The following is a 24917-nucleotide window of genomic DNA, read 5'->3' as shown; positions in this document are numbered from 1 at the left end:
CAGGGAAGGGGCAGAGAGAGGGGGAGACACAGAATCCGAAGCAGGCTCCAGGCTCTGAGCTGTCAGCACAGAGCCTGACGCGGGGCTCAAACTCACAGACCACGAGATCATGACCTGAGCCAAAGTCAGACGCTCAACCAACTGAGCCACCCAGGCACCCCCTGTGTTCTTCTCTAGGATTTTGTTGGTTTCCCATCTCATATTTAGGTCTTTCATACACTTTGCATTTATTTTGTGTATGGTATAAGAAAGTGGTCCAGTTTCATTCTTCTGCATGTTAATGCCCAGTTTTCCCAACACTGTTGAAGAGACTGTATATTTTTTTCCATTGGATATTCTTTCCTGCTTTGTCAAAGATTAGATGACCATATAGTTGTGGGTCAATTTCTGAGTTTTCTATTCTCTTCCACTGATCTATGTGTCAGTTTTTGTACCAGTACTATCTTGGTATTATCTCAGTATTGTCTTGGTGACTCCAGCTTTGTAATACAGCTTGAAGCCTGGAACTGTGAGGCCTCCAGCTTTGCTTTTATTTTTCAGGATTATTTTGGCTACTCAGAGTCTTTTGTGGTTCCATACAAATTTTAGGATTGTTTGTTCTAGCTCTGTGAAAAATTCTGGTGGTGCAGCAAATGGGTGGACTGATTTGGGTGCTATAGGCATTTAATGATATTTGTTCTTCCCATCCATGAGGATGGAATATTTTTCCATTTCTCTGTGTCGTCTTCAATTTCTTTCATCATTGTTCTATAGTTTTCAGAGTACAGATCTTTTACCTCTTTGATTAGGTTTATTCCTAGGTATCTTATGGGTTTTGGTGCAAATATAAATGGGGTGAATTATTTTATTTCTCTTTCTACTGCTTCATCGTTGGTGTATAGAAATGCAACAGATTTCTGTACATTGATTTTGAATCCGGTGATTTCACTGAATCGTGTATCAGTTCTAGCAATTTTTAGTGGAGTGTTTTAGTTTTCTGTATAAAGTATCATGTTGTCTGTGAATAATGAAAGTTTTATTTCTTCCTTGTTGATTTTTAATGTCTTTTCTTTCTCTCTTCTCTTTTCTTTTCTTTTCTTTTCTTTTTTCTTTTCTTTTCTTTTCTCCTTTTTTGACTGACTGTTGAAACCAGGACATCTAGTTCTATGTTAAATAACAATGGTGAGAGTGGTCATCCCTAGCTTGTTCCTGACCATAGAAGAAAAGTTCTCAGTTTTCCTCATTGAGAAGTATATTAGCTGTGGGTCTTTCATATATGGCCTTTATGAGGTACGTTCCTTTTTCCCTATTCTGTTGAGTTCTTTGTTTTTGTTTTGTTTTTGTTGTTTTTTAGAAAGAGAGAGAGCATGTGCAAACATACATGTAAGTCAGGGGAAGGACAAAGGAGAAGGAGAGAGAATATTAAGCAGGCTCCACACCCAGCAAGGACCCTGACATGGGGCTTGATCTCCCAACCCTGAGATCGTAACTCGAGCCAAAATCAAGAGTCAGGCACTTACCAACTGAGCCACCCAGGCACTGCAAGAGTTTTTATCAAGAATTGATATTGTCATATTGATATTATCAAATGTTTCTTCTGCATCTAATGAGAGGATCATATGGTTCTTATTCTTTCTTTTATTAATGTGGTGTACCATGTTGATTTGTGGATACTGAACCATCCTTGCAGCCAAGGAATGAATCCCACTTGATCTTGGTGAATGATTATTTTAATGTACTGCTGGATTTGATTTGCTAGTATTTTGTTGAGAATTTTTACATCTAGGTTCATCATGGATACTGGCCTGTAATTCTTTTTTTATTTTGGTCTTTGTCTGGTTTTGGAATCAAGGTAATGCTGACCTCATAGGACGAGTCTCGAAGCTTTCTTTCCATTTCTATTTTTTGAAAGGATTTGGGGAGAATAGGTATTAACTCTTCTTTACTTAAAAAAAATATTTATTTTTGAGAGTGCAAGTGGGTGAGGGGCAGAGAGAGAGGGACAGAGGATCCAAGGTGGGCTCTGAGCTGTCAGCAGAGAGCCTGATGTGAGACTTGAACTCACAAACCACGAGATCACGACCTGAGCTGAAGTCAGACACTCAACTGACTAAGCCACCCAGGTGCCCCAGAATTAATTAACTCTTCTTTAATTGTTTGTTAGAATTCCCCTGGTCCTGGACTTTTTTGTTTGTTTGGGAGATTTTTTGTTCCTGATTCTATTCCTTTGCTGGTTATCGGTCTGTTCAAGTTTTCTATTTCTTCCTGTTTCAGTTTTGGTAGTTGATATGTTTCTAGGAATTTATCCATTTCTTCCAGATTGCCTAATTTGTTGGCATATAATTTTTCATAATGTTCTCTTATACTTGTTTGTATTTCTGTGGTGTTGGTTGTTATCTCTCCTCTCTCATTCATGATTTTATTTATTTAGGTACTTTTTCTTTTCTTTTTTGTTAAGTCTGGCTAGGGGGCTATCAATTGTATTAATTCTTTCCAAGAATCATTCCTGGTTGCATTGATCTGTTATGATTTTTAAAATTTGTTTCTATAACATTATTTCTGCTCTAATCTTTATTATTTCCCTTCTTCTTCTGGTTTTTGGCTTTGTTTGTTGTTCTTTTCCTAGCTCCTTTAGGTGTAAGGTTAGGTTGCGTATTTGAGATTTTTCTTGCTTCTTGAAGTAGACCTGTATTGCTATATACTTCCCTCCTAGGACTACTTTGGTGCTTTCCAAGTTTTTGGACTGTTGTGTTTTCATTATCATTTCTTTCCCTGTATTTTTTTATTTCGACTTTAATTTCCTGGTTGGCCCATTCATTCTTTAGTTGGATGTTCTTTAAACCCCATGTATTTGTTGTCTCTTCAAAATTTTTCTTGTTGTTGACTTCAACTTTCATAGGGTTGTGGCCTGAAAATATGCATGCTATGATCTCAATCTTTTTGTACTTGTTGAGGTCAGATTTGTGACCTCATATGTGATCTATTCTGGAGAATGTTCCATGCACACTCAAAAAGAATGTGTATTCTGCTGCTTTAGGATGAAATGTTCTGAATATATGTGTTAAGTCCATCTGGTCTAGTGTGTCAATCAAAGTCATTGTTTCCTTAATGGTTTTATGTGTAGACTATCTGTCCATTGGTAAGTAGGGTATAAAAGTACCGTACTTTATTGTATTATTGTCAATGAGTTCCTTTATGTTTGTTATTCTTTTATATATTTGGGCATTTAAAGTTGGGGGCACAAATGTATACAATTGTTAGATCTTGATGGAAAACCCCTTTATTATGATAGAGTGCCCTTCTTTATCTCTTGTTACAGTCTTTGGTCTAAAATCTAGTTTGTCTGATATAAGTATGGCTACTCCAGCTTTCTTTTGATATCCATTAGCATGATAAATGGTTCTCCATCCCCTCACTTTTAATCTACACTTTTAATCTACCGGTGTCTTTGGGTCTAAAATGAGTTTATTGTAGGCAGCATATAGATGGGTCTTGTTGTATTATCCATTCTGATACCCTATACCTTTTGATTGGAGCATTTAGTCCATTGACATTCAGAGTGATTGTTGATAGATATTAATTTAGTGCCATTTTTTAATTTGTTTTGCCATTGTTTCTGGAGATTTTCTCTGTTCTTTTCTAAAGTTTGTTGCTTTGGTCTTTCTTTTCCACTCAAAGAGTCCCCTTTAATATTTCTTGTGGAGCTGATTTAATGGTTACAAATTCCTTTAGATTTTGTTTGTCTTGGAGACTGTTTATCTCTCCTTCAATTCTGAGTGACAGCCTTGCTGGATTGAGTATTCCTGGCTGCATATTTTTCCCATTCACCACATTGAATATATCATGTCACTCCCTTCTGCCTGCCAAATCTCTGTGGAGAGATCTGCTGCTAGCCTAATTTATCTTCCCTTTAGAGTTAGGGACTTCTTTTGTGCTGCTTTTAGGATTTTTTCTCTATCTCTATATTTTGTGAATTTAACTACAATATGTTTGGTGTTGGCCTGCTTTTGTTCATTTTGATGGGAATTCTCTGTGCCTCCTGGATTTGGATGTCTGTTTCCTTCCCCAGATTAGGGAAGTTTTCAGCTATAATTTCCTCAGATGATCCTTCTGCCTTTTCTCTTTTCTCCCTCTTTTTCTTCTGGGACTCCTGATATGAATCTTATTACACTTTAAGGAGTCACTGAGTTCCTTAATTTTACATTTGTGGTATAATATTTTTATTTCCCTCTTTTCTTCAGCTTCAATATTTTTCATAAGCTTATCTTCTAAATCACTGGTTCATTCCTAGTTTCTTCCATCCTAATGGTCATTACATCCAGTTGGTTTCAGATCTCACCTATTGCATTTTTCATTTTGGCCTAACTAGTTATTAGGTCATTTATCTCTGTGGTAAGGGAGTCCCTGGTGCATTCTACGCTTTTCTCAACCCCAGCTAGTGTCCTTATGATTGTTGCTTTAAACTCTGAATCAGGCATATTTCTTTTTCATATATAGATGAAACATATATCTGTTTTCTTTTTCATATATAGATGAAACATATATCTGTTTCATCTAGATCCCTGGCTGTAACCTTTTCTTGTTCTTTCTTTTAGGATTAATTCGTCTGTCTTGGTATTTTGTCTAGGTCTGTCTTCTTCTGTATGTTAGGAAAGCCTATTATGTTTCCTACTCTTCAGAGTAATGGCTTTATACAGAAGAAGTCATGCACTGTCCAGCACCTAGCACTTCAGGAAGTGCCTCTGGTGTCTGCAGTGTGCTGCTGTGTTTTGGCTGCTCTTTCCTATAGGTCATTCCTCTGCAGAGTTTCTCCTTGCCTGCAGTGGGTAATATTTAGACCTTGGCCAGAGTGTGGCAAGTTTTAACTAGGTCTGCTCTGGTCTGCTTGCTAAAAGAGATCTGATGCTATTTCCACTAGAGCTGAAGCTTTTCAGCACTCTATGGTCAGTAGACATGGTGCATGTGGGGGAGTTTGTGCTGGTCTTCTGGGGGCAGAAGCCCACAAAGCTGGTTCTCAGGCACACCTGCCCCAGTAAAGAAGCACCTTCAGAGCACAGGGGTATGGGACTTGGTATAAATGGTTTAGGCCGCCAGGTTGATGCTGTGCTGCTTACTGAAGTTAGTTTATGTTGAGGGGTGGCGAGGGGGAAATGGTGCCAGCCCTGTCCCTCATTCCTGGAAAGGGGACATCATGCCCACCACTGTCCAGAATGCCCTCCTGGAGAAGGAATAATCTCCAGTCATGTGTCCCAGTTGTCCTTCAGATTCCTACCTTCACCCTGACTATGTCTGGGCTCTCTGCTTGCCTGGCAGCACAATGCACCTGTGTTCTATCCCAGGCAGGCTGGTTGAGTTTTAAAACTCAAAATTTTAGGGACCTGGCATGGTGCAGATGCATGTTGGTCCTCTTGGGAAAGGTCATGCCACACTGAGACTGATGTAGGTTTGTCCTAGAAGGGCAGTTGTACCACAGAACAGGGCTATGGGTTTGGAGTAAAGCACATCAAAGAGCTGATGTCTGGGTTAGCCACCTTCAACAGGTGTCTCTGCACCTATGTTGAGAGGCAGGGGAGAGAAATAGTGCTTGCCAGTTCTTTTGTCCTGGGGAGAGGGAATGCCACCTCTCCAACACGTGCTCTAAAAAGGAGGAACCATATTTCACAATGTGTCCCAGAGGATCCTCAAATAGCACCTTCTGCCCCCTCGGCCTATCTGCTCTCCTTCTTCACAGGAGCACTGCAGTGCCCTCAGGGCTTCACACCAGCCATGCAGAAGACTTCTAAACCTTCAGTATTTGAGCTCTACTGGTCATAAAAACTCACAAAAATCAGCCCCTTTCATTTTCCCAGTCGTTTTCCTTGTGCCAGTCCCTGTATGCTCTTCTCTCTCTCTCTCCCTCCCTCCCTCCCTCCCTCCCTCCCTCTCTCTCCTTTCCTCTTTCCATGACCAAGGCTCTCTTCCATAGTACCCATGATCGATTTTTCCCCCAAAGCATTGCTCCACACCTCCTACCTTCCACAATGTGGCCCCTTCTCTCCCTCTAGTTATGCAATTTTTCTTGTCAGTCCTCAGATCAATATCTTGGGTGTTCATAATGATGTGATATTTATCTAGTGTGTTCAAGGGATAAGGCAATCAGTCCTTCTGCTACCCCACCCTCTTAGGTCTTCCTGTAGTCACTCTAATATCAAGGGTAGTTATACCTAAATTAAGCAGCAAGCAGTATTAAAAATATTAGCAATTACGGGGTGCCTGGGTGGCTCAGTCAGTTGAGTGTCAGACTCCTGGTTTCAGCTCAGGTCTTAATCTTAGGGTCCTAGGATCGAGTCCTGCTTCAGACTTTGTGCTGAGCGTGAAATCTGCTTAAAATTCTCTCTCTTTCTCTCTCTCTCTCTCTCTCTCTCTCTCTCTCCCTCTGCCCCTCCCTCCTCTCTAAAATAAAAATATGTGTAGGCATGAGCTTCATATTAACATCCTGTGATCTCTTTATATGTCATTTAATTTTTTGCAAAATAAGAATCATACTGTAAATGCAGATTCTGTTACTTTAATACCTTTATTGTGAAATATAATATATGAGTGAATAAAATATGAATCTACCATATTACAAACATAATAAATCACCATGTCAAGAAGCAAAACATTCCCAGCATCCCTGAAAATCCCCATGGGTTTCTATTATGTCAATAACCCTACCTTTGCTCTAGAAGAAAACATTATCTTAATATTTCTGGTAATTACATTTTTGCTCTTCTTTAATAGCTTTACAGCCTATGTACACATCCCTAATATGTACGTTTGTTCTTAAATTGTATCTAGTTGAAATATTCCTAAAAAGTCACCTATGTGTCTTTTACTTCATGTGATTATTATTTCGTTTCTTTTCAGGTCATTTTGTAGCATTGGGTGGACTATTCCATTGCATGAATATACCATAAATTTTATTTATTTATTTATTTATTTGTTTACTGATGGATATTGGAGTTGTTTCTGGCTATTAAAAATCATATGCTAGAAATATTGCCACACATGAAATCTAGTTCACATGTGTCTTAGTTTCTCAGTGATGTATTCCTAGGAGTAAAATTTCCAAGTAATAAGCAATGCATACTTTGAATTTTCACTACAAGTTTCTAAATTCTTTTCTATTGTGGTGGTTCCCATTTTTCTTTGTACCAACAGTTCCTAATGCTCCACATTATATCCAAATGGTGGGATTTTTTAACTTGTTAAATTTTTGCCAATATCATGTTATTTAAAAAAAATTTTTTTAATGTTTATTTATTTTTGAGAGAGAGACAGAGTGTGAGTGGGGTAGGAGCAGAGGGAGAGGGAGACACAGAATCAGAAGCAGGCTCCAGGCTCTGAGCTGTCAGCACAGAGCCCGACGCGGGGCTTGAACTCAAGAACCATGAGATCATGACCTGAGCTGAAGTTGGACGCTTGCCACCAGGGCCACCCAGGCGCCCCTGTATCATGTTATTTTACTCATGGTTTATTATGGTTTTCATTTTCATTTTTAGTTTGAGCAATTTTTCATCAGTTTTTTGATCACTTGGATATTCTCTTTGGTGAAATATTTATTCAAGTCCTTTACCCACTAAAATTTTTTCTCACTAGCTATTTCAGATATTAATAGCAACGTTATTTCTCCTTGCATATTTTATATAAGTTACTGGTGAAGCCAACTAGTTTTATAAACTAAGATTGGAGGGGTTTTGGGGGGTTTTTTGCATGCTTGTGTTATAGGACTCTGGAGGATTGTTTTGTTTTGCTTTAAAGATTTTCTTTTTTAAGTAATCTCCACACTCAACGTAAGGCTGAAACTCACAACCCCAAGATCAAGAGTCACATACTCTATTGACTGAGCCAGCCAGGCACCCGAGAACTCTTGAGGTTTTTAAAATCTCCTAGCAATAGTGAGATCCTGCCTCCTGAGTCATCACTGCCTATATCCACTAGGGGGAAGGGGTGAAAATTTGGCCAGAGCCAGATACCTCCCTGCATTCCCTGAGGTCAGGATGCAGGGCTTTTGTGGACAGGGCTCCCAGGTGTAAAGTTTAGGAATTCAGCTTCATAGCATGCCACAAATTTTGATATATATCATATTTTCATTATTGTTTAGTTCAATTTATATTCTAATATGTATTGTGGTTTCTTCTTTAGCCCATGAGTGATTCAGAAGTGTTGCTTAACCTCAAAACTTTTGAGATTTTTCCAGTGATTTTCTGTTAGCAATATCTAGTGGTCAGGCAATATACTTAGAGTGATTTCAATCCTTTGAAATTTATTGAGATTTGCCTATAGTCTATTTTAGTGAATATTCCATGTGTGTTTGGAATGAGTATGTATCTGCTGCTGTTGAAGGTTGCATTCTGTAACTATATAAAAGATTGCTTTGTTTAATAATTGTCATACATTCTATATCCTTATTTGTCTATCTGCTTGTTTACCAGACACTTGAAGTACATTTAAATCTCAAACTATTATGACAGATTTGTTTACTTCTTTTACTTCTATTATATCTTGAAGACATATTATTACATTTATGTACAGTGACATGCTGGCAATTATATAACAATCAACTATTAAACAAAAAAGAAAGGAAAGAGTCTTGACTTATAGAATGCACCAGTTCATATAGTGTAAATACTCATGATATGGTCAATTTCAAGTTACAAATGTGACATCACTGAATACTGTATTGGGAAGAGATGTGTATAATTAGCTTCTGTGAGTCAGTGTGAGCCAACTCCAGCAATCATTCTAAATGTTTATACACATTTAGAATTATGACATCTTTCTGTTAAAGTAGCTCTTTTATTGTGAAATGACCCTCTTTTTATCTAGCAATACTTTCTACCTTAAATTATTATTTGTCTGATGTTAACATACTAACCCTTTTTTGACTAATATTTTTATAATGTATCAGTTTTCATCATTTACTTTCACCTTATCTATCCCATTTTATTAAGAGTAATCAGCATACACTTCTGTTTTAGTTTGTTTTCCTCCAGTCAGTGTTTATATTTTAATTGGAGTGCTGAATCCATTTACATTATTGTAATTGCTGAGACAGTTAAGCTCAAACGTAACATATTGCCATTTATTTTTCATGTCATCTCTCCTTTGTTGTTCTATTCCTCCTTTTCTGCCTTTATAAAATATTAATGAAATGTTCTTTACTAACTCACTATATAATTTCTATTAGTTATATATTTCCTAATATTAATGTTTTACAGTAAGCATACTCAAATTATTACAGTCTACACTAAATTAATACTTTTAATATACTCTAAACTATATAAACATTAAAACAGTTTAATTTCATTTGTTATCTCTTGAAATTTTTGTTATTATTGTTATGTATTTTACTTCTGAATGTTTTATAAACACTATAAGACATTGTTACTGATTTTAAGTCAATGGTCTTTTTCAATTGTGTTAAAATATACATAGCACATTATTTATTATTTTTCAGTAGTCTTTTTATTAACCCATATGTTTATTTTCTTCAGTCTTGCTCATTTATTCTTACTCTTTTTTGGCTTATCTATGGGATCATTTTCCTTCAACCTAGAGAGTTTTAGTAGGGTTTTTTTGTTTGTTTTTTTGTTTGTTTTTTAGTGTCAGTCTGCTATTATTGAATGCTCTCTGTTTTTATTTGTTTGAGAATGTGTTTCTATTCTCCTTCATTTTGCAGTATATTTCTACTGGGTTCAGAGTTCTCTATTGCTGTTCATTTTTCAGCACTTTAGAAATGCCAGCACACTGGCATGTCTAATGTCCTCATGCTTCAGTAGTTACTATTACAAACATGGCTGCTATTTTCATTGTTCTGACAGAAATGTGTTCTTTCTCTGTCTGCTTTTAAGAGTTTGTGTTTCAGGACAACAGAGTTCTGCCTAATTGACACAAAGCCCACCCCCATCCCCTAGTTGTCCCCATTCTTCTGCCAAGTACTGCACAGGGATCCCCATTCAGAGGTCCTCCCTGGGGACCTGAGAGTTGATATTTTTTTAATCAATTTTAGGAAACTTTAGCTATTTTTTATTCAAATATTTTTGTCTTTTCTCTCCTCTAGTTTTGGAACTTTAATTAAACAAACAGGTATCACTTTGCTTCACACATTTCTTGCACTCTGTTTTGTTTGTTGTTGGTGTTTTCTACACTCTTATCTTTCTGTATTCATTTTTTATATTTCTACATTAGTCTTCTTCAAGTTTAATACATTTGTGTTCTGCTGTGTCCATTGGCTCTTAAGACCATCCGATGTATCCATATTTCAGATATTTATTTGTAATTTTAGTATAACACATGGTTATTTTTATAGTTTCAATTTTCTTTTGAATATCTGTTTTTTAAAATTTATTTTATCTATTGTTTCCCTGTCGTTCCTTTAACATACTTAAAATAGCTATTTTAGTGACCTTGACACTAATTCCAACATCTGAATATGAGTGTCTGGCTTCCAGAATCCATTTGTTTTTGCTTCATTTTTTATCACATTTTTTGCTTCTTTATGTATCTTTTAATTTTTTATACAAAGCCATACATTTCATATGAAATAAATGTAATGTAAATGTTCATATTATTTACCGTCCCCCCACCCCGATTGACAAGAGTGTTTGCTTTTTATTGATCTAATCAAGAAATGAGCTCAGATGGGTCTGAGTTGCACTTCTGGTTTGAGTCAGTCCACTTCTGGTTTAAAAAGTCTAAAAGTAAAGACCTTCTTGCTTTTTTATCAAGAATCTGATTGGTCTCATCTTCATCCATCCCAAAATACTCTGAGGGATTTATCCTGCTTTTCTGATGTTTTGACCTCTGTTCTTTAATCTCACCCTGAGTGACTTTCAAATTTGGCAACTGTTTTGATGAGGATACAGGTGTGTATTTGAAGCAGGATCTTTTTCTTATTGGGACTTTTTCTATGAAACTATAGGAATTTTTACTCGACTCTTAGGCTCCAGCAGAGCATCCTCATTCTGCAAGGTTTCAGAATTTTTCCTGTTAGTCATACCTCCAAAAGTGTCTGCTTCTTCTTTCCCTCATTAACATCCCTCCATTCAGGCAAAGCCTAATCTTCAATCCATACCCAGAGTTGGCAAACATAACCAGGTAAGAGATGGCCAGAAACAATATGTTGCTAAAGGAGGCCTTTCCCACTTTGGTTTAGTTCATTTAATCACTTTTCTTCTCACTATTTCCAGGATTTCCAGTTCCTTTCCACACACACACATGAAAACACCCCTACTGCTCCCCGCCCTCCCCACACAGAGTTTGTTATTGTTTTTCCAATTTGTGGTAGGATGTTGTTTTGTTCCAATCTATTTTGTCATATTTGGAATATTCCCATGCAATTTTGTATCATCTTACCACACTTTATTTCACTAACTAGAATTTATCTACCTGTAATGCATATTGTACATGTCTTTAATTACTTATTTAATAACTAACTTCCCTGGTAGAGTGGAAACACTTGAGATCAGGTACTTTGTCTCTTTTTAAATTTATTGTTTTTCTTCAGAACTTAGAATAGCACCAAGTATTTTCCAAATCAACAGAAGAATAGTAGAATGCAGTGCAGCAGTTAAGAATAATATAAAATCTCACCTATATTCCCTGGCTAAGAGGTCAGGGGTAGCAAATGTTCCCTTACATTCATTTTTCAACTTTCTGTTGGTACAGAAATTCCAACTGGCAGATTTTGCCAATATTCTCACCATTGATGACCTTTGTGTATGTTGTCCTTGCATCCCCAAAGGATAAGTCATTTTTTAAAAAGATTTTGTATTTATTTTGAGAGACGGAGAAAGAGAGACAGTGCAAGTGGTGGTGGGGGAGGGGGATGGACAGAGAGAGAGGGAGAGAGAGAATTCCAAGCAGGCACAGTGCTATCAGCACAAAGCCTGATGTGGGGTTCCATCTCACAAAAAGCGACTTGAACTGAATGACTTGAACTGAAATCAATAGTCCAATGCTTAACTGACTGAGCCACTTAGGCACACCAAGGATAAGTCACTTTTAGCTCTCTACAATGGATATCACTATTGTTCCACAATCTTCATGAAGTGGCATACATTTTCAGGCTGTCAGTTTATTTTCAGGTCTAAAGTAGTGATAAAAATAACAAATAATATCATTATTTTGATAAAAAAATAATAAAGTAAAGTAAAGCAATTTCTATGGAAATCTATTTTTACAAATTTATGTAAATTCAATTTCTGTAAGGTAAAAATATATATATATATTAAGACATACATTTGGATGGACATATAACAGCATAGGTATTTTTAAAAGCAAAAATAAACTAAACATATTGTAAACCTAAATAAACACTTTAGGCAATTACTTTGTTTATTGTTTTTAGATTGTAAAGGACCTCCTCCAAGAAAACAAACTGAAATTTTGTCAGGTGTCTGGTCTGAACAAGACTATCCAGAGGGAACTCAGGCTACATATAAATGCCGACCTGGATATATAACTCTTGGATCTATTATAATGCAATGCAGGAATGGACAATGGGTGGCTCTTAATCCACTGAAAACATGTGAGAGTAAGTAATTCATACATTTCTGAAATTTGTGAAAACTTTAGTTTGAAAACACTGAATGTTTGATATTATAGAATTATTAGCTGAATTATATCACAATTATCATTTAAATACAAAATAATATACCATCATTATTCTTAATAAGGAGTTGTAATCTTCCAAAAATTAAAAAAAACCAACCATATAGATAAGTTTAATAATAAAATGATAACTTTGCCATTTTTCACTTTTCCATATCTTCAATTATGTCCTCTGATGTAATATTAAGTCATTTTCCTTGAACTCCTACATAAAATGTGTTTCCTGTGTTACTTAATAAAATTATATTCTTTTTTTCATTTTAGAAAGGCCCTGTGGACATCCTGGAGATACACGTTTTGGTACTTTTCAACTTGAAAGAGGAGAAAAGTTTGAATATGGTGTAAAGGTTGTTTACACATGTAATGAAGGGTATGTAGTCAATATGAAAAGAGATTTATAATTGAGATGATTATAATTTAGATAGTAAATAGGGACTGTACTGATTAGTATTTTTAAGGTTACTTTATTTTTCTATGAGCATTTTTATAAGTACCGTAACAAGTAGCCTGAAAAATTATAATGGAAATGATTATATTTGGATACCTTATTATCTTCTCAACATTGAAAACTTAAAATGAATCATAATTATGCTGAGAAAGTGTAGTTCTAGGAGGGCTGGAAAATAGTATACATATAAATTAGGATTTATTCCAACAAGTCCTGACTATATTCTATTATGTGCAGAGTATATGGGATTTCAGTATGTCAGGGACAGTGGGAATGGTAACAAAATCATATTACATGACTGATTTAAGCTTTTAAAAATTAAAAGAAGTAAATATTTTACACTGAAGTAATAATAATTACCATTATTTAAGTTTCCATGGTCTGAAAATTACTCTTATCACATGGACCAAAAGTGCTACTACCTTCATAATCATTGACTCTGTTCTCTAAACTCCTGCTGGATTTTCATGGCTAATCTTAACACTGTAATACCTCTTAAGTGTTCTTTATTCCTGTTATGCCCACCCAGGTCAACAAATTGTTTTGAAGAAAGTTTCATACTTTGGAAAAACAGCATCATTACAAGTTTATACTGCATATATAAAAATAGGATCAAAATTACAAATTGATTTTTATTACTCTCTCATTTATTTCTTGATTTGAGGCAATAAAATATATTTTAAAAGTTAGGGTTTGGAATAAGCCTGCATCCCCCGAAATTCACCACTTAATAACTGTATCATTTTTAATATCCCATCACTCCCATTTCCTCAATTATGAAAGTAGAAACATGGGGAACCTGGGTGGCTCAGTCAAGTGGACATCCAACTCTTCATTTTGGCTCAGGTCATGATCCCAGGGGTTGTGGGATTGAGCCCTGCATCAAGCTATGCACTGAGCATGGAGCCTGCTTGGGATTCTGTCTCTCCCTTTGCCCCTCTTCCCAACTTTCACATTTTCTCTGTCTGTCTCTCTCTCTCAAAAGAAAAAAAAAAGTAGAAACATAGCAGGTACATCATCGGATTGGTGAAAAACATAAATAAGACACACGCTGAAGACCTTCAAAACATTCTTGGGATATTGCAGACACCCAATAAGTCTTAGTTCTTAACAATTTTAGGCTTTGTTCACTATCTGAGATTTTTCAAACATATTTTTAGTTCAACTTTCAATCATTGCTGCTGACTTCTTATACATGAACACATAGATGAAGACATCTGGGCTTAAATTTTCCAATTACCTCACTGTTCATTTCTGTAACATCCCTTTCAATACAGGCTTGTCTGACCCCTCTAGGTTCCATATTGGACCTCGCAAAAAGGGATCAAAACTCATAGACTTCATCCACTAGATTCCCTAGACCTCAGCAATAAATATTTATAATTTGGTGAAAAAGTCAGCAACATACTTTACCTCCTACTCTGGCTCCACTTAATTCATCTTTGCTTCCTTCATCTTGTATGAATTCTGGGCAAACTCAGTTAAAGACTCTATAAAAGTAACTGCCTCTGCCACTCAGCTTGGGCCTCCACCAAGGACTAGATATTCATCAGGGAAATAAAAGTCCTTGGACTATGCAAGATCAGCAAACATCAATTTTATGCTATTTTAAAAATTTTAGATTGTTTTACCTACCTGAAGGGATGTAAATCTTTTGTCCTAGTTGTGGAAACAATGTAGAATGGGTTTACTACACCCATGGTTTCTGCTAGTCAACCGACCCTCTTTGATCCCTTGTCCCCATCCACCTTTTCTCTGCTAAATACCTATTTAGCTGAATACTAGACACTTATCAGGATACTTGATATGGATATCTAGTTTCAGTATCCTACAGGTAGGTAGTTTTAAGGAAGCACTCTGCAAAACGTTTTTCTGCTATTTTGCCCAGCTGGGGTTGCTGATACATAAGCTATTACTTTCACCCAAGTACCAACATTTGGACAAGCTCTTTTTCTTCCCCCTTTCCCTATGTATATGGGCCATAAGCAGTTTTGTGTAGAATTTGGCAGAATTCCTAAAACACCCACCTAAAACAGGTGGGTTTCTGGTGTAGATGGAAAATGTTAACCAGGAAAGTACTTTCTATGTTGGAGCAGGGTACCAGTAGAGGAGACAAAGAAGAAATTTTAATAGCCAATTATTTTTTTCCTTTATATGAAAAAAACATAGAGTAATTATTTGACTTCAAGTTCTGTGATTCTCATTTAATCTATTAAAAGTTTTTCTTCCTTCAGAGAATTAGGAACAAACAGTAACATTCAGAGAAATACGAAGTATTTTTTGAGGGAGAAAGTTTGTTTGTTTGTTTTACTTATGTAATGCGTGAAGCAATCCTTATTTGCAGACAAAGGAAACATTTGTCTATGTAGAATTATTTAGAAGTTTAGGAGAGGCCCGTTCTCAAAATTATCTCTTGTGATTATCAAAATCCTGCCCATTATTTATTTTTTAAGAAAAAGATTTCTGCTTCTTGCTGTCCACTGTAATATTAAAAAATATTAAGAAGGATGATTTGCTTTGCTCTAAAGCCTCTAGTAATGATTGTACATTTTGCATCTGCCCCAAGGAACTTTCATGCAAGTAGAGCATTTAGGATTTTCAGCACTGGCTTGATGGGTTCCACAGTTAGATAAATTTGACATTGAATAGGATTTATAAGGAAACCTGACTCAATGACCACACTCTAAAAAATGCCTAGGATGGAGACAGGAAAATGAAGACAAGTGTTAAAAATATACCACATGCTGTGTTGGCTAATACTATCCTTGATTATGTAAAAAGCCCCAAATGTTCCAAAAATGTCATAATTGTGGAGGGTAGGAGTATGGAACAAGAGCAGAAGAAGGGTAACATATTGTTAATTCTTGGTTATTATCATGTTTTTGGTTTTTGGTTTTGGTGGTAGTTCAAGAAGGTTATAACATTGTTAATGTGTAACTAATTGACTAACTCAGTGAAAAACATAAGAGGATATTTAGCAAGAAATTGTAATGAGTTTGTGTCATGAACCAAGGATTATGATTATTCCTAGTCCGTGTGCCTGAAGATTTAGTGCCTTTTTTTAAAAAAAAATTTTTTTTCAACGTTTTTTATTTATTTTTGGGACAGAGAGAGACAGAGCATGAATGGGGGAGGGGCAGAGAGAGAGGGAGACACAGAATCGGAAATAGGCTCCAGGCTCCGAGCCATCAGCCCAGAGCCTGACGCGGGGCTCGAACTCACGGACCGCGAGATCGTGACCTGGCTGAAGTTGGACGCTTAACCGACTGTGCCACCCAGGCGCCCCTTAGTGCCTTTCTTAAGTAAGAAAGAAGCTTAAAAAAGATAGAAAGGGGTGCCTGGATGGCTCAATTAGTTAAGTGTCCCACTATTTTAATTCATCATGACTATTTTTCAGTTCCTTGATCTCTGCAGCAATAGATTCTCTGCTGTCTTCTATGCTTTTTTCAAGCCCAGAAATTAATCTTATGACTATTATTCTAAATTATTGTTCAGTTATATTGTTTATATCTGTTTTGATCAATTCTTTAGCTGTCAATTCTTCCTGGAATTTTTTTTGAGGAGAATTCTTCTGGTTCATCATTTTGGCTAGTTTTCTGTCCCTTATGAGTTTTAAAAGCTTGTTATGTGCCCTGCACCTGCGAGCGCTACTCTATTAAAGAGGGGCCAGTGTCCAGGGCCTGGGCTTTCAGAAGATGTTTTTTTTGGAGAGCATTACTTGCTCTCTGTTGTTGTGACTTTGGTTACTTTATCTCCCTATTTCTAGTGGTGTTTTGGACCCTCTACCAGGTGTGCCTTGATTTGTTCATTGAAGTAGCCCTGGAAAGGAAAACAAACAAGCAAAAAACAAACAGAAAACAAAACAAACAAAAAAAACCCCAAAAATGAAAAAACAGAAACACCAGCTACAAGTAAATAACAGGGTGGAGGTGGTGCTGATGCAAGAGGCCTTATCCCATACAAAGAGAGAAGTGACAGGGGCAGGGAAAAAGGAAAGAAAACAAAAATTGACCAGACAGAGAAACTACATGGCTTAATCCAGAGAGAGAGAAAGGAAAATAAAGAAGGAGGCAGGGAAAAAGAAAAGAAAAGAAAAGAAAAGAAAAGAAAAGAAAAGAAAAGAAAAGAAAATTGTCCAGACAGAGAAACTATATGACTTAATCCAGAGTGAGAAAGGAAAATAAAGAAGAAGTATAGAACATGTATCAAGAGAATAGATTAAATATATCTGCTTAAGCAAACCAACAACCAGAGGAACCAGACTAGAGGAGGGAAGAGATAACAAGGAGAAAGGGAAGGAAGAATATATCTATATAATAAAAATTGTCCGGGGAATTAAATCAAGCAATGCAACAGCCTTGGTCTCAAGGAGGACCCGTTGGGTTCATCCATGTGAGTCCCGCTCTGGTAGATAGGCAGTTACCAGGCGCAGAGGGGTGTGGTTTGGCGTGGGTGGATCCTACCTCCCCTGTGGGTCCCCTATCCCCTACCGGAAGCCCCACTCCCCTACCGGAAGCCCCTCTCCCCTACCGGAAGCCCCACCTTGTTGGTGATGGAGAGAAAAATGGTGCCACCCCAGTCTCTCCTCCATGGACCAGGTTTCTCAAACCACTCTTTTCAAGCAGTCTTCACTGTGCCTCTGGCGCAAATGAGGTGGTTTGTCCTGGTCCCCCCCATGCCCCTGCCTCCCTGGTGCTTGGCTGGAATTAACCCCTTATATCTTTAAGGTTCCCACTCCCTCCGCCCTGGTTTGGGGGAAAGTGCTGCTCCTTTAAGTGGATATATACCTTCTTCCCACAGCACTCCAGGGAGTGGGTTGCTTTCTCCCACTGGGGAGTGGGCCTCTGAACTAGTTACCAAGCCCAGGGCTGGCTCCCCTCCTCCCCAGGTACACAAATAGGATGACTGGCCTGGCCCCAGTCTGGAGGAAGCCCCTGAGTTCGAGATTGGATCCTTCTATGTCTCAGTCTGTGGTTTTCCTCTTATCCAGATAGAGTCCTATGCATCCCCAGACTCTCTTTCTCTTCCCTTTGTCTTTCCGCAGAAGGGGATCCCTCTCCTCCGTTCATTTTCCCTCTCCCAGTTTGCAATCATGCACCTATGGCCCGTCAGGTTGTCACGGTGGGTCCCTGGAAGCATCTCTGTCACTTTGCCATGGACTCTTGGAGTTCAAGGTCCTTTGGCCTCAACACTGCTTTGTTTTAGAGATGAGAGAACTTCAGATCCCCCTACTTCTCCACCTTGTTGGACCCTCTCCCTCGGAATCAAGTGTCCCACTCTTGATTTTGGTTCAGGGCATGATCTCACGGTTCATGAGATTGAGCCCTGCATCAGGCTCTGCACTGACAATGGGGAACCTGCTTAGGATTCTCTTTCTCCCTCTCTCTCTGCCCATCTCTCTCTCTCTCTCTTTCTCTCTCTGTCTCTCTCTCAAAATAAATAAACTTAAAAAAATTATTCATCTCATATACTTACAAAAAGAACACACAAGTTTTAAAAAAAGGAAAGATAGAAATTTTAAAAAAAGAAAGAGAAAGAAAAGAGAGAAAGAAAGGAAGGGAAAAAGTAAGAGGGAGGGGAGAAAAGACAGAAGGAAAGAAGGAAGGGAGAGAGGAAGGAAGTGTATATGCTTCTAATTTTCTCTGAAATGGAGTTCCTGGGCATTCAGAATGTATCAAAGTTAATATTGCATATAAATACACATTAGCTCACCACTCTGTTATTTTTGGTTTTCAGGTATCAGATGCTAGGTAGCATCAATTTCCGTGAGTGTGAATCTGATGGATGGACCAATGATATTCCTATATGTGAAGGTATATGTAAAATTGTTTACAAATACATTCAAATATTTAAAAGAACTAAGACTTTTTTGAGATATCTACATTAAAATAATGCTTAAAGTTTGTAATTACATATTTTTGATTCAGTATTTTTGTGGCTTCTAATATAGAATGGATATTTAAGCTTTTTATTACTACGTTATTTTGTGTTTTATTGACCAAATGTGAATGCAGTTTCATCTGATCTAATGTATTCAAAGTATTAGAGATTAGGAAATCTAAAACCTATTTTCCTTTCCTTTTGGATTCTAAACACTAGAAATAGCACAAGGATCAGAATTTCAGCTTTACTAATGAATACATACTCAACCAATATCCACCCAAATGCAGAGATTGTCAATAACATCTGAAATGGAGACCAGATTCAGTTATCTCTCCCCTCTTGCATGACAAAGGAGATTTTCCTGTGGTCTTAGTCTTACTGAAAAGAGGCAGGAAGTAAGGAAGAGCTCTACTTTTCTTACTGATCCATAAAGCCAAGAGTCAGAATGAGAAAAATGTAGATCCTGTTTCTAAATTTTGGGCTAGTAATGCCAATCTCTCTAGTCATCATGGAAATAGATGAGTCAGAGTAGTCTTTCTTAGTTCCATGGTGAGAAGTAAATAGAGAGGGAGAGAGAGGGGGAAGGAGGGAGGGAATGAGGAAAAGGGGGAGGGAGAGAGGACCAGGAGGATGAAGGAGGAGGAGGAGGAGAAGGAGGAGGGCCAGTGGGAATGTGATCACTCAAAAGTCCTGTTACCTAAAGAAGAGAACTTACGGGAATGAGAGGAAAGATCTAATGTTTTAAGGAACATCTACACTGAAATCACCTGAGGTGCTTGTTTAATGCTGAAATTTTGGGTTACTAAAAACCTACTAAATCAGTATCTCCGGTAATAGCACAGGGAGATAGCCATAGAATTTCCATCTTAATGAGCATCCTGGATGATTCTACTCTAAAATAAAGTTTAAATGCCATAACCTACAAGGTATTGGAAAATATTAAGTAAAATCAAAAGGAATACTCAGATTATTTTGAGCACTGATGTGGGAGAGGAAGGAAAATTAAGGACTGTTTATCTATTGAAAGAAATAGAATCAGAAAGTTTGCATTTATACCTTTTAGGAATACAGCGTTATATTATCCTAGGGCTTAAGTGAAAAATTTCATCTAATTATCTCAACCTTTATATTTTTCAATTATTTAAGGAACATTTATTTGTTACTGTAAAAATGTAAACTGACATTCAAAGAAATAATTTTTTCTTTGTCCGCTCTCATAGAAAATAATCAGAGATAAGCTTATTGGTGTTTTTTTTAATTTATAAGCCTTTATATCCAACAAACAGGTTTATTAAATGCTTCTTTAAAAAAATTAAGTAATTCCCCCAATCTTTCTTTGTTAGTGACTTTATACCTGTATGTGTATATATACATATTTTTCATAATAAAGTTGTCAAATTCTATTAGGAAAAGTTATATTTATTTTTTTCAGTTGTTAAGTGTTTACCAGTGACACATCCAGAGAATGGGAGATTGACCAGTAGCGCATTGGACCTAGACAAGGAATATACTTTTGGACAAGTAGTACGGTTTGCGTGCAATTCAGGCTTCATGCTTGTTGGGCCTGCAGAAATACATTGCTCAACGAATGGTGTTTGGAGTGGAGAAAGCCCAAAATGTGTGGGTAAGATACATTTACTGTTCATGGGATCGGACAGTTTTAGTTTTTCTCATGAAAATTTGCACTTTTAAATATTATGCATAGAATAATACCAGTTATACTAATAACATTAAAACTAACATTTATTGGGCACTTACTATTTGTCAGTAATTGATCTAAGTTCTTTACATTCCATTTTACCTTCAAAATGACTGTAATTTATGCACTGTTTTCACCTCTATTTTATAACTGAGGACATTGTGGGGCAAAAAACTTACATCTCATGACCAAGGTTATGATGGCATAACGGTGGAGTTAAGATTCAAACCTAGGTTATCTGAAACCAAATTCCATGGTCTTATCCATAATTAAATTGTAATGGGCTTTCATGCTCAAACAGAATACTAACCATTTCTGCTGCAAGATTTAATATTGGCCTACAGAACAGGTTTTCTTTTAATTTGTAAGATCAAAAAGTCATTATTTATTTCTACTGATACATCATTATAACATTCTGTTCTTGAATAACACTTCTAGAATGGGGTCCTATTTTATATTTGCACTGTAAGTTTAGAGAAATATTGTGGAACTAAACTGAATTCACTAAATAACTTTCTGCCTCTTAAAAAAAAATTCTATAGTAAACTGCAAGTCAAGATTTCTTTAGTTATAGGGGCGCCTGGGTGGCTCAGTCGGTTAAGCGCCCGACTTCGGCTCAGGTCATGATCTCACGGTCCGTGAGTTCGAGCCCCGCGTCGGGCTCTGTGCTGACAGCTCAGAGCCTGGAACCTGCTTCCCATTCTGTGTCTCCCTCTCTCTCTGACCCTCCCCTGTTCATGGTCTGTCTCTCTCTGTCTCAAAAATAAATAAACATTAAAAAAAATTTAAAAAAAAAAGATTTCTTTAGTTATAATACTGCTAACCAGTGCATCATGACCAGTATGGTGATCAGGCTTTTGTAATAAAACATTATGGTCAGTTTACTTAGAGGTGCCATACTTCATTTTACCAATACTTATTTGGCATATTTATTTTTTTAACATTATCTAAAATTCACACTTTCTTAGTTTAGTCTATCCTATAATGAGATGCAGGGAAAGCATTTCTGGTCTTAAAAATTCTCTCTAACAATATTAGTTCTTCAAGTCAGTAATGGCAATCATATTTCTATTCAGCACAGCAAATACTGTATACCCCAGAGGCTCACAGATGGGGTTTCCCCCTTAAAACTAAATTTCTGAGCACCTGGGTGGCTCAGTCAGTCGAACATCACACTCCTGATATTAGCTGAGGTCGTGATCTCCCGGTCATGAGATGCAGCCTGGCATCCAGCTCCACGCTCACGGTGGAGCCTGCTTGCGATCCTCTCTCTCCCTCTGTCTTTGCTCCTCCCCAACTCACTTTCTCTCTCTCTCTCTCTCTCTCTATCTAACTGTCTCTCTCAATCTCTCTCTCTCAAAATAAATAAAATTGAAAAAAAACCTAAATTTCTGTGCTTAGTAAAACCTTACTGGAATAACTAATGCATAAGATACATTTTGAAGAAAGAATGAGACTTTTTCCAATGAAGTTGAGGGGGGGGAAAGTATATCAGTCAGGAGAAGTTCAGGGAGAGGAAGGTACAAATGCAGTGAGGCTTCCAGGAGCCTGAAGCTCCCCTGTTCCATGTCTTCGAGGCCGTTGTGTAGGACGCAAGCAGGGGTAGGTCAGTGATGGCTTGAAGATAGGCCAGTGCAAGGTTCTAAGGTGCTCCATATCATGCTGAAGAATTTGGCTTTTATTCAGACTGAATTGGGAATCGATGGAGGATTTCAGTGGAATCCTTCAACGGAGCGATGAAGGGACAAGAAAAACAGTCATTAAGTTACAAACAGGAAAATAGATTACAGAGGTGCGAGAATAGCATCTGGGAAATTAGTTATTGTTGCCATAATCCCAGGGGGAAATGTTTGAGAGAAGATGGGGGCAAATATGATGGCCAGTTTTTGGGTTTTCTTGACAGAAAATTTGGATGGATGGTAAGCCACAAAAACAGAAGATGTAATTCATAGATATAATGACAGTAGGTTAAATTAACTTCTTTGACAAAGTGTTATGCCAATTATGACTCTATTATCGATAACTAGAAAATACATAATTTTTACAAGTCATTCGGTGAAAATATTTATCACAATAAGCCTATATATCTATACCCAATTATATATATATAGTTGGTATCATTACTGGCCACTATTTACTTGAAGAGGACTAATTTATCTTCAAAGCAAATAAAATAAGCAACATAATTTTTATTTATTTATTTATTTTTGATAGAAAGAGAGAGACAGAAAGCATGAGTAAGGGAGGGACAGAGAAAGAAAGAGAAAGAATCCCAGAAGGTTCTACAGTGCCAGCAGGAAGCCACAGACAGGGTACGATCCCAGGAACCATGAGATCATAACCTGAGCCAAAATCAAGAGCCAGTTACTTAAGCAACTGAGCCACCCAGGCACCCCTAGCAACAGAAGTTTAATCAGAATTTTACCTTATTTCAAAAATCAAAATTAAGAACAACAGGTAAATAATTCAAGCAACCGTGTCAAAATAGAGGTTTTGTTTCGTTGTCTGATTTGCCTAAAGGAAACAAAACTTGTATCTTTAACTATGTCTTAGACATGGCTTTTTAATATATAACAAACATTTTGGAATTTAATCCCTTATATTTAGAAATTTCCTGCCAAAAGCCAGAAATCGCAAATGGAAATGCTGCATCTCTGAAGAAAACTTACAAGGAAAACGAACGATTTCAGTATACATGTCACCAGGGTTATGAATACGGTAGTAAAGGAGATGCCATATGCACTGCATCGGGATGGACTCCAACCCCTTCATGTAAAGGTAATGTTATATTTCCTTTCTATATATTTTATCAATTCTTTTCATTCATATATTCCTTACAGTGAAGCAGTTTATTTTTTCTCACAATGGAGCGTTAATGTTGACAAGACCCAACTCATAAATACGATATACTTAACGTTTTATGTGTGCAAAAATTAATTTTGGTATAATTCTCTCGTTCTGAAGATAGACATAAAAGGAACAGAAGAGTTCAATAGCTCGTTAAGTAGTTGGTCTGCGGTCAAAAATCAAGTCTAGAGCAGAGCCAGGGCAATAATAGGCTCCCCAGGCATGATTACTTCTCAGACAGATTGCTCTTCTAAAGCCGAGCAGTTAGCTTTGCAAACAAAGTAAATGAGATGAATGCCATATGAGGGAACCCTCAATTAACAATGGAATTAAGTGGAAATAACTAGAGATTTCACTAAGCACAGGTGTAATATGAATCAATAGTGATGATGATGCGGGGCAGTGGGTGGCAGGGGGCACCCACCAAACTCTTTTAGGCTTCCTAATGGGGGATATTGTGCAGATGTAGAATCCACGTCAACTGTGCTTCGTGCCACCAAAAGTTATGTCTGTAATATTGTGTTCTACTTAGCCTACCTCATTTGAAAAGAGAGAGTTTCAAACTATCGTGGTCCAGATGCAAAACTGTAAAAGGTTGAGTTTAAGACATCATATCATTAGAAGAATAGCAAGAAGGTACAGCTATTACATGTCGCACGGTAACAACTGTGTTGAGCTGTTTGCAAACATTTATGGAAAAGGGTGCGTTAACTTCGGATGCGGGCTGCAGCAGCGAGTGAAACAAGTTACAAGTGCTATCCTACATGAAATCAGAGGTCAAGTGCCTTTCTAAAAGGGTGACTTTTATAGATATGGTCATATTGTGGCCCAGGGTAGGTGGGGAGATGGTGAGAAGAGTTGAACTCTTAAGAGCTCTCTGAACTTTTAATCATATGATTCATAATTCCATGCGTAAACCTTGTTTAATGATCCTCTCTTACAAAAACTAGAGTTAGATTTTGAATGATTTTGTTCTTATTTTAAAAAATTTTTTGGTTGAGGGCACCTGGGTGGCTCAGTCGGTTAAACGTCTGACTTCAGGTCATGATCTTGCAGTTCATGAGTTTGAGCCCTGTGTCGGGCTCTGTGCTGACAGCTCAGAGCCTGGAGCCTGCTTTACGTTCTGTGTCTCCCTCTCTCTCTTTCTGCCCTTCCCCCCACTCACATTCTGTCTCTCTCAAAAATAAACATTAAAAAAATTTTTTTTAATTTTTTTACCTTTTTTTTAAAAAGTAAGCTCCATACCCAACCTGGGGCTTGAACTTACAACCCTGAGATCAAGAGTCACATGCTCTACTGACTCAGCCAGCCAGGCACCCCAACCCCCCGAAAAAAATTTGGGGTTGAGTCCACAAGTAGCTCCTTGGAAAATATATCCTCCTACAACTGAGTGACCTCCACTCTCAGGCATTGTTAAGAAAATAT

General features: G+C 37.2%; 1 protein-coding gene across 5 annotated transcripts in view; it reads left to right on the top strand.

The window, feature by feature from the left end:
• CFH (complement factor H) overlaps nucleotides 1-24917 on the top strand; it is a 223717-nt gene that overhangs the window by 10964 nt on the left and 187836 nt on the right. For 4 of the 5 annotated variants that reach the window (XM_042925932.1, XM_042925934.1, XM_042925930.1 and 1 more), the window contains exons 2-6: nucleotides 12353-12538; nucleotides 12880-12985; nucleotides 18800-18876; nucleotides 20379-20570; nucleotides 23253-23423. In XM_042925932.1, coding sequence (XP_042781866.1) covers nucleotides 12353-12538; nucleotides 12880-12985; nucleotides 18800-18876; nucleotides 20379-20570; nucleotides 23253-23423 — 732 coding nt within the window. Of the gene's footprint in view, nucleotides 1-12352; nucleotides 12539-12879; nucleotides 12986-17696; nucleotides 17717-18799; nucleotides 18877-20378; nucleotides 20571-23252; nucleotides 23424-24917 lie in introns of those variants that run through there. The other variant, XM_042925933.1, reaches the window with a different exon arrangement.

The sequence above is a fragment of the Panthera leo genome, chromosome F3 (assembly GCF_018350215.1).
Source record: "Panthera leo isolate Ple1 chromosome F3, P.leo_Ple1_pat1.1, whole genome shotgun sequence".
NCBI classification, from domain to species: Eukaryota; Metazoa; Chordata; class Mammalia; order Carnivora; family Felidae; genus Panthera; species Panthera leo.
The sequence above is the reverse complement of the archived record's forward strand: the minus strand, read 5'-3'. Positions and strand labels throughout refer to the sequence as shown.